Source organism: Rhinoraja longicauda, chromosome 11 (genome assembly GCF_053455715.1).
Source record: "Rhinoraja longicauda isolate Sanriku21f chromosome 11, sRhiLon1.1, whole genome shotgun sequence".
Classification (NCBI taxonomy): domain Eukaryota; kingdom Metazoa; phylum Chordata; class Chondrichthyes; order Rajiformes; family Arhynchobatidae; genus Rhinoraja; species Rhinoraja longicauda.
The window spans coordinates 17,844,525-17,860,182 of record NC_135963.1 but is presented as its reverse complement, the minus strand read 5'-3'; the positions used below and the strand labels follow the sequence as shown (position 1 = coordinate 17,860,182).

Genomic DNA, 15,658 nt, shown 5'->3' with positions numbered 1-15,658 from the left:
TCCTAGGTCACGACGATTGGGTCACCGGTTGTCAGTTGTTGCTGTAGCTTGACATCGACTAGGTGGTAGGTTGTTGTAGCTTGTCGTAGACAATGTCGTAGGAGGGGTCCAGTCGCCGGTTTTTCGGCGACCTACGACTATTACTGTCGCCGGCAGTCGCCTAAAAAATCACCTATGTGGGACAGGCCCTTAATGCTCCCTTTATCATAATTTTAAACCAGTGGAGTTTTTTCTTCACTTTAGTTTTACAAATTTCCAATACATTTGAGTTGTTAAAAGCCTAAACAGTCACTACTCTTTTACCTTCATTATCCCGTATTGTGATGTTCTGTGCCACAGGTCAATTGGTCATTTAATTATTTGTATGTTTATCCTGCCACACCCTGCATTGTGTTCAATATCAATAAAACAAAACAACAAATTATTTTCTCCTTCCTAAATCCATTCATGTCAGCAATGCTTTGCTCACTATACAAGTACTCTCTCACACAGCTGTATTCCAATAAGATTTTGCAGGCAGTTAATGTTTCAATGCAATTTAGGCTGCCCATGTTCATCAAACATGCCTCCAAGATCTCAAGGTTTTAAAACTCAGAATCTAACTGCATGAGCCAAAAGTTAACGTACCACCATCAAATGTTTGAATAGGTGACATTATGGGTTGTGATCCTTCTTCAGACTGAAGAAGGGTCCTGATCCAAAACGTCACCTATCCATGTTCTCCAGGGATGTTGCTTGACCCACTGATTTACTCCAGAATTTTGTGTCTCTCTTTTTTGTACATCACATCTACAGTTCCTTGTTTCTATCATCAAATACTTGTCTTAGTTTAGGTGAATTCATGGTGTAGCCAGCCTCAGCTTTATCCAATTAAAACAAATATTTTCTAAGTAATATTGTTAAACATAACATTGTCAAAAATTCAGATAATAGTGTTCCAACTTAGACATATAGCACTTTTACGCACAAAGAAGTTCTCCATGTGTGCTTGACAGATACAAGTAAACATTTATTTGCAATTATCTTTCTGTTAACAATTACAACATTATGTCTTATACAATGGCAGAATGGAAAAATTGCCTGATTAAATAAAACAAAATTTCCCTGCACTTCCATAAAACCGCACCCATTCAATCTTAAATACATAATATATACTATGATTGGCATTTGCAGATGCTTAATACTTTCTCTATCCCTTTGCAAATACATTTTAAACATCTTTTTTAACCTCACAAAACTCATCTGGACATCTGAGTGTTCAGGAGAGTTCCACTCCCTCAAGATCCCATTAAAATATCCCAATTACTTCCATTACCAAGAGCCAATTAAAAAAGGCAGAAAGCATGCTTAATGTTACACTGTGCTCTATTTCTCATCTCATCTGTATCCTCGATCCAGCTGTTTAATCACTTCAGCATAGAGCATTTGTAAAAAATGTAAGCCAATGAAGGGATTTCAAAATGAACACCAAAGCATACATGGAAAAACTTGTTTTCCCCAAAATTTGCTAATAAAGTTAATCTACCAACAATGTTTTATTAAATCAGTTAAATCTGAATTAAAATAAACAGTACTTGTTCTTTGCTCCCAAATTATTTTGAGGGGAGTCAGGTATAGAATACACATCTTATGAAAAAAGTATGTATTTTTGGCAAACAATGTTAAATATCCATCCATTCCTCAAATAATCAAATTAGGTACTTGTAATTTGTGCAGACATTTGTGTCAGACTTGCAACTTGAAGTGATAATCAAATGATGCTTTTGTATTCATTTTCAAATTTCACTGTTATTCTTCATGAAAATCTCACTGAAATGCATCTGATCCTGCTCAATAAGATGGCAGGAAACATTGAAATTTCTCTGCTGAACTAAACCAAAGATTTAAAGTGAAATTCGAATGGACATAGTTATTCAAATTTAAAAACTGATTCTTGCTGGTGAAAGGTTTAAGAGACCTAGTTGTAACATTGTATATGGAAAGTAGTTTTGTAATCAAAGCTCAATCCAGTTCTATGAGGATGAATCCAAGTCCTGGGGTAAGTTCAGTTCTATTGCCTCAGTTCCAGGTGTATACTTGGCTGCAGGATTGTTGCCATCCATAGTAAAGAGTTTACATGTCTTTGAGTTTTCATGGACTGGGGTAGATTTCTTAGAAGACACCGGTGAGTTTGTTGGGCTGAGCTGGACTGCAGTTGTGTCTTGCACCGTGTGCTCGCTAGTCTCAATCTCAAACGTGGCGTGACCAGGCTTGATGATGCCAATATTGGAACCAGGCTTCGACTTCCTCTGACCGTGGGCAGGAGGCCTCCGACTGCAGATACAGCAGGCCGCAAAAAAGGTGAAAGCAACCACCAGCAGAATAGGCCCGATGATAATGGGGGGGTTGTTCACTGGCAAGAAGGTGCCGAAGGCAAAGGCCCCCACAAGAGTAATATTGATCCCCGCCAACATGATGCAGAGGCCACAGGCACAACAAAGAGCTGGAGACGGTAGACCCTGCGGTCTTGTCTTCTTCTGTCCAGGCTTCTGAGGGACTGTAGTGCTGTTTTTGTCAGTAAACATCATATTTTTTTTATCAGAAGGATGTGTCAACTCAGTCAAGTGCAGCAATTAATTACCTTCACTGAAAACAGAAAACATATCCATTAGCTAATTGATGCTTATAGATTTCATGAAGAACGGTTTAATTGACAATCATCGTACAGAGGGTACATGATGTTAACTGTTTATTAAGAATACTATAAATACTATCAATAAATATAGCTACAATAAAACTGATTGATGCAATTGAGGAAGGAAATATAAATAAACAAATAGCAGGGTAATAACTGATAAATAAATTAACAACCATAATATATATACTCTTATGTAAAGAAATAGCAGATTCATAAAAAAACATCTAAAAAAGAACTATAAAGGTAGGTAGTACACGCAGAATTGTAGATTTTAAAAATCAGTTAAGTTGCATTTGAGTTAACAAATCTTTAATTTCATTTTTTTAATCATTAATACATGTTGTTTTATGGCACCAAATAAGATTAAGCTACATGTAAATCTGTTCAAATTTTGTAAAGCACTTATGACACATTGAATGGGTAATAATGCCTATTTGTTATATGATAGTCATAAATCAGTGATTGTGATTGTTATCTGGGCCACAGAATTCACAAGAATTTCTATGAGACCTCCTTAAAAGAACCCTCGGGCAAACAGGCAAGCTCTAATGATACTCTAACTTCTGTCTGGACACCATGATGGTTGCTCAGTCCTGGCAATAGTTGCAAACAAAAAACATAGCAACAAAAAAAAAAATCATTCATAATGTTCCCTTACTTAAACAGATCTTTAAAGAGGTGGAGGCGAGGGAACTGTTTGCTGAATATGTCCCCTTCAACAGATTAGCAGTCACCCTGGTCACCATATACACATGGCAAGCAAAGATCAAAGTAACATCTCAATGTATCAAATGAACTGCTGTCCCAATTAAAGTACAAAATCCAGAATAATTCGCCTATTTAAGTAAAATGGGCCAATTGGCTACTTAGCCACTCAGTTTGTGACTCGTAAATAGAAGTACCATCAAATTTCTCGTTATATATCTTCTCGCCATGTTTTAATGATCATGTTTTTTCACATAATTCATTACATTTGGAACAGCTGAAAGATACTATAATGATTCAAATTGGTGGCTTTTCAATAGAATTGGGAGAAATTAGAGCCAATGTGGATCTGTGGAGAGAATGGATAGACAATGTTTTGGATCGGGACCCTGATTTAGATTGCTGAAGAGTCTGAAGAAGGGTCCTGGCCTGAAACATTGTCTGTCCATTCCCTCCACAGACACTGCCAGACACTCTGAAATTGCATCTGCAATTCCTTGTTTCTCCAGGTTGTTTATACATTACTATGAGTCCTTGTCAGCTACAAATGTGATATCACTGTTGCAAAAAGCACAAAGTTATTTTCACTGCACATGAATTTGTGAACTGTTAATGTTCAATCAGTTCAGCATAATCCATAAATGGAGCTAGAATATTAAAGTTGTCTCCACTGCGGCTACACTTGTCATAATTTCAGTAGGTATGCAGGAGGTCAAAACTGGGAAATTGCAAAAAAATTATGTTCTTTTGTTCAGAAGGTTATATATTCTCTGAAACTAGAATGGATATATAATTTTCTAAATGTGCAATGGTATTTATGACAGTACATCGATATTACAATTGTAATTCCTGTTACATAGATAGTTTGTTCAACAAGTCTAATTGTCTCGAGTCCAATTATAAGTTGGTTTATTGTTTAGTTTGACAGATCCAAAATGTAAGGGCCCTTTCTTGTAGTGAATGTAGAGAGTCAATGGAGGTGAAATTCAGGGTGAAGGGAATGGTAGAAATCAGAGCCGACTGGTTTTCAACAGTTTTGAAAACACTCATAAACTTCTATCCTTCATTTATTATTCTATCCTTTTCTGATTATCTTTTTTAATATCTGTATTTTTCTCTTTATTATCTGTCCTTATTTCTTCTTTCCTTCCCTTTTTTTAGTGTCCTCCCTTTCTGTGTTTTGTTTAGTTTAGAGATACGACACGGAAACAGGCCCTTTGGCCCACCGAGTCCACACCAACCAGCGAATCATGCACACTAATGGTGTCTACACACACGAGGGACAATTTACAATTATAACAAACCAATTAACCTGCAAACATGTACGCCTTGAAGTGTGGGAGGAAACCGGAGATCCCAGAGAAAATCCAGCCGTACAGATTGCACCCTTAGTCAGGATTGAACCCGGATCTCTGGCCCTGCAAAGGAGCAACTCTACCGCTGCGCTACCATGCTGCGCCTGTGTTTTACGATATCTTATTGATATTGAAAAGAAAATGGTGAGCAATACCATATACAAAGACTCAAACAAGGGAGGACACCCAAGATGTTGCATAACATTAGCTAACACAAATGTCTCATGGGTTGCATGTTGTCATTAGTCATCAAGACATCAAATAGATACAAAATCTCGCACTATGTCCAACTTTGCCTCTAAATTATAATCCTAACATGACCACAGATGCTGAAATCTTGAGCAAAAAAAACCAATTTGCTGGAGGAACTCAGCAGCTCTGGCATCTATGGAGGGAAATGGACAGACAATGATTCAAGTTATGAACGTTCTTCAAACTAAAGGAATAGAGGGGAGAGTTGGTAGAAAAAGGTGAGGGGAATGGGATGGGGCAAGAGCTGGCAATAATAGGTGGGTCCAGGTAACGAGGGTTTGATTAGTAGATGAGTCAAGTGGGGGAGAGAAGTATTAGATAGTAACCAAAGCTGGAGGTGAAGCCAAAAAGATGCAAACTGGTGGAATCTGATAAGACAGGAAGAGAGGAACTGAAATGTAGAACCAGAGGAGGAGGGATGGTGAGAAGAAAGGAATGGGAGAGCATGGGGAGTGGGGTTAAAATGGGCGACCCAAAGTAGAGACTGGTGGGTGATGAATAGATTCAGGAGGTGGAAAGAACAGGGTGACAGGGGTGGATGGGAGTGGAAAGAATGAGGAGGGGAATTGAAATGGCTAGTAAATGGGAACTCCTGTTGGCCTTGTCTGACAGTCTGCGAAGTAATTATCCAATCTACGCTTGGTCTCACTGACATAGAAGAATATACCAAATACAACAGATGAGATTGAAGAGGTGCGTGTATATATTATGTGAGCAAATAAGAAATGATGGTAATTTCAAAAAGCCATGTTCACATCATAAGCAGCAAAATTAGTTATTCCCTCATGGAATCTAGTTCCAGAACTTGTACTGATATGATTTATTTATATTTCCTTCCATATTTTCCATATATTCCATATTTCCCTTTGAAATAGAAATCAGAAACTTGGCCCATTGTCCATTAAGCAGAGGTTTTAATCTAACATTTTGATGAGGAAGAATTTCTTTAGTCAGTGGGTGGTGAATTTGTGGAATTCTTCGCCACATAAGGCTGTGGAACCAAGTCAATGGATATTTATAAGGCGGAGAGTGACAGATTAGTACAGGTGACAGGGGTTATGTGGAGAAAGCGGGAGAATGGCGTTGAGAGGGAAGGGTAGATCAGCCACGATTGAATAACGGAGTAGACTTGATGGACCAAATGGCATAATTCTGCTCTTACAAATTATGAAATTTATGAACATCGATGATGCCATGTAGAGGTTAACATTGGAACCCCTGAATTGCACTGATTGAATACATTTTATTTCAGTTTTGTTAAATTGAATCCTTCATATGTAGATTGGGTTGTCTGTGCATTATTCAATAAAAATGATAAATTGGTGACTTTCTATTTTCTTTATTTTTTCTATATATGATTTCTCTTTGTTTTGTCAGTCTTTTAATACTGCAAGATGGGATGCATGATTAACCACTTTGAGACTGCTTTCTGGCAGGGATGGTGAAGTGTTGTTTAGCTTTCTGAGAGAGCTCCTGTAATCTGAGGGCACAGGCAAGGCATCAAACTTTGAAACACTGAGAATGATTTTGAGAGGAACTAATCAGGTGGAAGAAATAGAGAGGAACTAATCCGGTGGTTACAATCATCTACCATGACTGTCTCCCTCCCAATCACTCATTTCTTCAGACCATCCTTCAGCAAGACTCCTTTCTTTGCCACTGCTGAGTTTCATCTCAATCTAGGTTTCTCCTATCTAAGCCCCTCCATCCCTTGATACCCTCTTCACATTTCAGGTGCTTACAGCTAATTTCTTCAGCAAGCTTTTGGACATTATTCTACCTATCTTTCTCTGGTTCGGCAACAATTCTGTAAAATGCTGAGAACAATATTCTGCACTCTCTATCTTCCCATTTGCTCCACTTGAGTTTGACTTGGTTGTACTTATGTATAGTATTTTCTGATCTAATAGCATCGCATGCAATGCAAAGCTTTGCTTAGTCACTGTACCTCAGTACATGTGACAATAATAAACATAAAGCTCCTTCCATTTTTTCTCTGCATCACCTAACAATACAGCTACAGACCTTATTTGCCTCTGCATAACTTGACTTAAAAATATATCAGACTTTCTAAAAAGACAGCATAATTTTTGTTCTATCCTAAATATTCTATTTGTGAGCTGTCTTTGCACCATCAGGCAGCACGCTCTCCTCTGAGTCAGTGTGCTTGTTTAAGACGCATCTTGATACATAAGTACATAATCTAGGCTGACACATCACCATGGAACTGAAGGAAGATTCATCACTGGTATGCCATTTTAAAATTAAACCAAAGCCCTGATATTTACCCTTTTGCAATTTATCAACATCTATACCTTGTGTTGCCATTGGAGGTATCGTTGCATGGCTTTCAGCACTGCTCCTCCTTTTCATTAAAATTATCTTCCGTATTTCCCTGTTAACCTCCTCTACTCTACCTACAAGAGCAGATAGTTGACTTCCTCCAGGATTCTCTTGCTTGAGTCTGCTGTTAGATGTACCAGAGGAGCATAGCACCTGGGATGATCTGGCCTCCTATTTACCTGTCTTACTATAAAACCAGGATAAATGTTCCACTATTATTCTGAAGAAGAGATGGGACCATGAATTATGAAGCGAGTCACCATTTTGTGCCACAGAACACAAACGTACTAGGCATTACCAAATAATCCAAGTCAATCTGGGATTCATCAACATCACGAACATCAACGTACAGTCTGTGATGGGGCTCATTTGAAATCCTCACCTGTGACATGGATACATTCAGCATATGGATGTACTGGAAAATGATAACATGCGAATTTTGCTTGCTTTTTGTGCACAGAACAGATGCATTGGGTGCCAACTTCACATATGGACATCACCATGTTGGTCCTCCTTGTCATGATATTAGTCTGAAATTCTCACATGTGAGAAGACTGCTTGTTTTAGGACCATTTTGCAAATTGCATAAACTAAATGAAACATGCACTGGGCAAGCTTCAACTGTACCCCGGTGACATTGTACTGTAAGTTTCTTGTTCATCGTTAAGTGCATTCAAGCTGTTTTGGCATCTTATTGAGGCTCCTCATTAGTATTGGGGAAGCCTCAAAATAAAACAAAATTGCACTGTACTTGGCCACTGACGGGTGCTCTCTTTCTAGCCAGATGTTTTGTCTTTTCACTCGGTCATTTAATGCACATTAAATCTTGCCTCACTGTTTTTTACCTCAGTGCACTCAGCGTTACTCATTATTACCTCAGTATCATTTAACTTTTATCTAAATAATCCTTCAAACGCTACTTTAAAATTCTAGTACATTTGCTAAAGACATTACTGGCTTGTGGCCTAATTGCTAACATGTTGAGTTGTTGGATGCTGATTGACCTTAATTGCTCGTTGCTTTCAGCATGTACAGTTGTTATTGACAGACAGTGAGCAGGCTTTATTAAAGAGTCTGTAGGGGCACAAAGATGAGTGGACGTGTTCAAAGAATATCAAAATGTTCCCTTGGGTGTTTAGAAATTTTGATTTGAGGCAGGGGCAATGTGGGCTTATTGGTTTCAAAGCTCTAATGTTCCACTGTGAGAGAATTGATCATCATTGCCAGGAACGGTTTATATAAGCAAAACAATTTTTGTTTGAGAGGTGGAATTTTACCATCAGTATTCCCACGTTAGCAGCAAGATGAATCAATATCATAAAATAACGTAAACAGCTAAAAATACTTCACAACTCACAATCGAACTTAATTTGGATGGATTGGAAATAATTAATGTTTGAATTTGAAAATAAAGCATCAATCATATGGGTGAAATAAAGAAATCAATGAATGTTTAGTGAGCTGAGGCACTGCTCTTCCTAGACAGAAATGTCATCAAGGCTGGTGGATTAGTTGTAAACATGACGTAAAATGAGCTGGAGGCACAAGAGACTGAGGATGCTGTAATATGGAGGAATTCAACAGGTCTACCAGCATCAAGTCAAGACCTTGCACCAGTAAACGCGTTACTTGTAGTCTTGCTTTAAGTCCACAATGCCTACCATTTAGTGCAAAACTATTGACTTCACTCAGACAGACCTCAAGGAAGGTTGACATGGAATTTAAACCTACAAATGACCATTAAAATGTTTCCCTTTTTTTTAATTTGGTGAACCTCACTCAACCCGTTACAATGGCATACAACCTCAGGAACAGTATGGAACAATATTCACACAGGATTATATTAATTGTGACATGTTTCTTATTACAAAATGCAATGTTATATCATTGCCGAAGAGTTAGTACAAAATACTGTGCTGAACCAAAACAAAACAGCCACAGTGATTTATAACTACTAAGGTCAACTGGGTCACTGCATTCTATTATATCATAAGTAATTAAACTGATTAAATTACATTCCTTCAGCAGCTATGTGTGCATATAATATCAAAAATACGCAGTGTCACCTTATACAATAGTGTGACTGGAATAGTTTTGCTCTTTAAATAAAGCTAGAGGAAAAAAATACAAATAACACTCCTTTCATGAGGCCTTGACAGGGTTGATGGAGTGAGGATGTTTCTCCTGGCTGGTGTCTATAGATTCAGGGGTCATATTCTCAGTATACGAGGTTAGTCTGGGATAGAGTAGGGAGAAATGTCTTCACTCAGAGGATTGTGTACCTGTTGAATTCTCTACACAGAAGGCCATGAGGCCTAATATATAGACAGAGGGGTGTGGGGAAAGATTGCGAATCAGCTACAGTTGTACTGAATGACAAAACAGACTCAACAGCTTAGTGACCTACACCTGCTCCTATATTTCTACCGTTCTGTAACTTTCCCTCTGAATTCCAGCAAGGGAAATTATGATGGTGTCTATTTTCTGGTTAAAGCCAGGGAATGGTCTCTATTTCTTGAACTGGACTTTGGGCAGCATATCCCACTGTTTAACAATGCAATATATATAGGGCTGCATTGCACGAGATAGGTAGGCAATTCATTCCTGACTGACAGAAACAACTTTCCTCTCATCACTGAAGCTTCCTGTTTACAGTGTCATCCTTTTGTCTTCATTCCCTCATCTGAAAACTTACATACATTTCTTATATTTTCAGTGAAGAAATATTTTAATTTGTCTTTTCACCAGTTTAAATTTCCACCCAGATAGTAACTTATGAGAACATAAAAAATAGGAACAGGAGCAGGCCTTCGTAGCATTTTCCACTATGTTCACCATATCTCTAATCCCTCGAGTCTGTAGATCTTGCTTTTGAATGATCCCAGTGACTGAGCCTCTGCTCTCCTCCACAGTAGAGAATTGCAAGGATTCACCGTGCTCCAAGTGAAGATATTTTTCCTCAACTCAGTCCTAAGTTACCTCCCCTTATTCTGAAACTGTGCCCTTGGTTCCAGGGCAAACTCCCCCCTCCATCCAACCTGGCAAGAATCTTGTAAGCTTTGGCAAGATCTTTGTTCATTGCTCCAAACTCTAGAGAGTACATTCCTGGTTTACTCAATCTATCCACATACAAATTCACCAGCTGAATGAACCTTTGCTGCACTCTTTCTCTGACGTTCATCCTTCTTTGGATAAGGAGACAAAAACTGTAAACAATACTCCAGGTTTAGCCTCCTCATGGCCCGATATAATTGCAATCAGACTTGTAATCAAATCTTCTCTCACAAGAACATTTCACAGGTGACTTCTCCTCCTAATTACCTACTGTATCTGTATGTTGGTCTTCAGTGATTTGTCTCCAAGCAGTCCCAGATCAAATATCAACAATGCCGAATCTCTAACCATTAAACAAATATTCTGCTTTAATGTCACATGGATGACTTCACGTTGTCCTACATTATATTCCATCTACCTGTTTCTTACCGATTCCCTCAGAGTGAACATAACTCATTTTTACATCCTCCTACGATCTTACTTGGTTGAGGACCTTCAGCAGACCTGAAGCATCAGATTTGTTCTTTTCAACCAAATTGTTGATATGGATTGTACACAGCTTGGTCCCATGTATTAATCCCACCCTTCACAGCCTGCTAGACTGAATTTATTCCCACTTTTTGCTTTCTGTCTGGTAGCTGGTTCTCAATCCATACAACCACTGATTCTATGTTCTGCAACTCTATTGGCCAACCTTTTCTGTAGGATTTTATTGAAAGTGTTGTGGAAGAAGTGTTTTCTGGGCAGATGCACGGTGCTGTGAGTGAGAACTTGACCCCCAACTCCATATTGTAAAGTTTGGTAATAAGCAGGAAATTTGAAAAAAGATAGGAAATAAAATAGGGAGGTTATGAAAGTATGAAGGGGATTACTGAACTAGGGGAGGATGTGCTGATAGTGCGAAGAAACTAGTGCAGGAAACAGTGCCTTTCCTAATTTAGATCATTAACTTGAGTCAAAATGAGGTAATCAACTAGATTTGTATATATCTAGTTCAAATTACAATTGGGAGAAGTAATGAAACTAGGTAGTACAGAAGCTCAACCACCAGTTAAATAAAATGTGTAAGTTGCCATACATACAAAATCAATACAGCCTGATGTAATCCAAGCATACAGAGAAATAATTATGAATATTTGAAGGTAAGAGATGGGAATTGGCTAGGATAGACTGGCAAATTATACTTAAATGGTTGACAGTGGAGATGCAATGGCAAAGATTTAAAGACCGCACTGATGAGCTCCAGAAATTCATCCCTGTCTGGCGAAAAAATAAAACTGGGACGGAGGTTCAACCGTGGTTGACAAGGGAAGTCAAGGATAGTGTTAAATCTAAGGAAGAGGCATATAAATTGGCCAGAAGAAGTGGCAAACCAGAGGACTGGGAGAAATTTAGAACACAACAGAGAGGGATAAAGGGGTTAATTAAGAGGGGGAAAATAGAGCATGAAAGAAGGAATATAGAAACTGACTGCAAAAGTTTCTTTAGGTAGGGAAAAAGGAAAAGATTAGTGAAGATGAATGTAGGTCCCTTACAGTCAGAGACAGGAGAATTTATAATGGGAAACAAGGAAATGGCAGAATAGTTAAAAGAGTACTTTGGTTCTGTCTTCACTTAGGAAGACACAAACAATCTCCCGGAAATACTAGGGGACCAAGGATCTAGTGGGAGGGAGGAACTGAAGGGAATCCACATTAGTCAGAAAATGGTGTTAGGTAAACTGTTAGGACTGAAGGCAGATAGTTACATCCACAAAAAAATCCAGAAGATTGGTCAAGCATGATTTCCCCTTCGTAAATCCATGCTGACTCGGAACAATCCTGTTACTACTATCCAAATGCTCCGCAATTTCGTCTTTTATAATTGACTCCAGCATCTTCCCCACCACTGATGTCAGACTAACTGGTCTATAATTTCCCATTTTCTCTCTCCCTCCTTTCTTAAAAAGTGGGATAACATTAGCTACCCTCCAATCCACAGGAACTGATCCTGAATCTATAGAACATTCGAAAATGATCACCAATGCGTCCATGATTTCTAGAGCCACCTCCTTAAGTACCCTGGGATGCAGACCATCAGGTCCTGGGGATTATCAGCCTTCAGTCCCATCAGTCTACCCAACACCATTTCCTGCCTAATGTGAATTTCCTTCAGTTCCTCCGTCACCCTAGGATCTCTGGCCACCAGAACATCTGGGAGATTGTTTGTATCTTCCTTAGTGAAGACAGATCCAAAGTACCGGTTCAACTCGTCTGCCATTTCCTTGTTCCCCGTAATAAATTCCCCTGCTTCTGTCTTCAAGGGACCCACATTTGCCTTAACTATTTTTTCCTCTTCACATACCTAAAGAAACTTTTACTATCCTCCTTTATATTATTGGCCAGCTTACCTTCGTACCTCATCTTTTTGCCTTTTTAGTTTTCTTCTGTTGCTCTTTAAAAGAGTTCCAATCCTTTGACTTCCCGCTCTTCTTTGCTATGTTATACTTATTCTCTTTTATTTTTATGCTGTCCTTGACTTCCCTTGTCAGCCACGGGTGCCTCTTACTCCCCTTAGAATCTTTCCTCCTCTTTGGGATGAATTGATCCTGCAACTTCTGCATTATTCCCAGGAATACCTGCCATTGCTGTTCCACCGTCTTCCCGGCTAGGGTCTCCTTCCAGTCAAATCTGGCCAGCTCCTGCCCCATGCCTCTGTAATCCCCTTTGCTATACTGTAATACTGACACTTCCGATTTTCCCTTCTCCCTCTCAATTTGTAGATTAAAACTTAGCATATTATGATCACTGCCTCCTAATGGGATCAGTCAAAGCCAGCATGGATTTATGAAAGGAAAATCATGCTGAACTAATCTTTTGGAATTTTTTGAGGATGTAACAAGTAGGATAGATAAGGGAGAGCCAGAGGATGTGGTGTATCAGGACTTTCAAAAGAGTTTAGGAGCAAGAAGGTCCTACTGCAGTTGTACAGGGTCCTGGTGAGACCACACCCAGAGAATTGTGTGCAAGTTTGTTCTCCTAATTTGAGGAAGGACATTATTGCAATGGAGAGAGTGCAGCGTAGGTCCACCAGGTTAATTCCCGGGATTGCCGGGACAGACATATGATGAAAGAATGGGTCGACTGGGCTTGTATTCGCTGGAAATTAGAAGGATGAGAGGGGATCTTATAGAAACATATAAAATTCTTAGAGGATTGGACAGGGTAGATGCAGGAAAAATGTTCCCAATGTTGGGGGAGTCCAGAACCAGGGGTCACAGTTTAAGAATAAGAGGTAGGCCATTTAGGACTGAGATGAGGAAAAACTATTTCACGCAGAGAGTTGTGAATCTGTGGAATTCTCTGCCACAGAAGGCAGTGGAGGCCAATTCACTGGATGTTTTCAAGAGAGAGTTAGATTTAGCTCTTAGGCCCTAGCGAAACAAGGGATATGGGGGAAAAGCCAGAATGGGGTATTGATTTTGGATGATTAGCCATGATCATATTGAATGGCGGTGCTGGCTCGAAGGGCCGAATGGACTACTCCTGCACCTATTTTCTATGTTTCTATGTTTCTATTTGCAGTAGAAATTGAGGGGTGCTGTCAGGATGTAAAAAAGCTCAATTTTGAGAAGAAAATTGGATATAGTATAGTTATTTTCATTGGAAGCATGAATGGAGGTCTGTAAAATCACATAGATATAGTAAGTAAAAACAACTTAGAGTCACAAGGAACTACATATGCTGGTTTGCAGAATCTTTGTGGTATTTTGTGTGTCTTTTTTGATAAATTTAAAAATAATCTATTTTCCTTAGTCTCAAATTTCAGGAATCATGAATTTCAAGTAATTGAAAAATAACTAGAGCAGAGAAAGGGGGAAATAAAGCATCCAGTGGTTGCTGGAGATATGAACACTTTCCAAGGGGATGGTGGAAGCAGAAACTGAACATTGAAAAAGTACTCCCTCGTGTTACCAAAGATAGACGCAAAGTGCTGGAGTAACTCAGCGAGTTAGGCAGCATCTCTGGAGAAAAAGGATAGGTGACGTTTCGGGATCAGGACCCGATTCGAAATGTCACCTATCCTTTTTTTTTCTCCAGAGATGCTGCCTGACCCGCTGAGTTGCTCTGTCACTTTATGTCTATCGTTGAAAAGGTGCTTGCTGTGGTACAAGAAGTACTGTAACCTGGTACATGATGGTGGAACTGCCTCCTAAAGGGGTAAAGGTTTCCTATCGTCATATTAGTCGTTCAAACTTTGCCAAGTCTCCAGAAAATGTGAATTTAATTGAGCTAATTTCCAGCACACAACAACATAGAATCTTTCCCTGGGACCTGACAGTGGGGGCAGCACAGTGGCGCAGCGGTAGAGTTGCTGCCTTTACAGAGCCAGAGACCCGGGTTCGATGCTGACTAGGGTCTGATTGCACGGGGTTTGTACATTCACCCCGTGACTGCTTGGATCAAGAGAATGGCGCACTGCAGGTTCAAAACCGTGCAGTGAGCTTGGAGGTAAGACGGCCACCCAGCCCAACCTTTCTGTATTTTCAGTAATGTTTCGAGGCTGGAACTTATTCATAATTGGTTCCTTGCAAACAAGCTTCACTTCCACAGTAGTACTGACTATTTATGAGTTTAAGCTGAACATCAGTTGAACAAAATATACAGCGCTGGAGTAACTCAGCGGGTCAGGCAGCATTTTGGAGACATTTGCTCCATGGATGCTGCCTGGTCCCGCTGAATTACTCCAATGCATTTACGTTTTACTCAGCTTCAGGGAAGGGAGGGAACGGACAGACGACGTCTCGGGCGGGACTTCAGACTGACCCATTCCTTCTCTCCAGAGATGCTGCCTGGCGCGCTGAGTTACTCCAGCATTTTGTTTCTAACTTCAGACTGAAACGTCCCGAACCAGCACGTCGTCTGTCTACCCCCCCTATCCCACCCCCCCCCCCCTCCTATCCCACCCCACCTCCACTGATGCTGCACGACTTGCTGAGTTCTTCAGCAGTTTGTGCTTTGCTTTAGATACCAGCATCTGCAGTTATTCGTGTCTCTACTAAGCCAAGCTCTTCCCAATCACTGATCTCTGCCTTGATTGTAAATAAATAAAAATATTGTCACGCCATCAATTCAACGCGTCCTCTATTGATCGAGAGTTGAACTTTTCCCTCCATGGAGAGAGGATTCAGACAACTCACCATCGGCCGTTTCCATTCGAGCCCTCCCTTCTCCCGGGTTATCCTGCTCTACTTCCAATTGATGTCTAATAAGTGATGTTCAGTTTAGACATA

General features: G+C 39.7%; 1 protein-coding gene across 8 annotated transcripts in view; it reads right to left on the bottom strand.

Moving 5' to 3' along the window:
* Nucleotides 1–788: 788 nt before the first annotated feature.
* Nucleotides 789–15,658, bottom strand: part of tmem275a (transmembrane protein 275a) — an 18,030-nt gene continuing 3,160 nt past the window's right edge. For all 8 annotated transcript variants that reach the window (XM_078408366.1, XM_078408368.1, XM_078408370.1 and 5 more), the window contains one exon: nt 789–2,625. In XM_078408366.1, the coding sequence (XP_078264492.1) occupies nt 2,013–2,567 (555 nt within the window). In that variant the 5' untranslated portion in view covers nt 2,568–2,625 and the 3' untranslated portion in view covers nt 789–2,012. The remainder of the gene's footprint in view (nt 2,626–15,658) is intronic.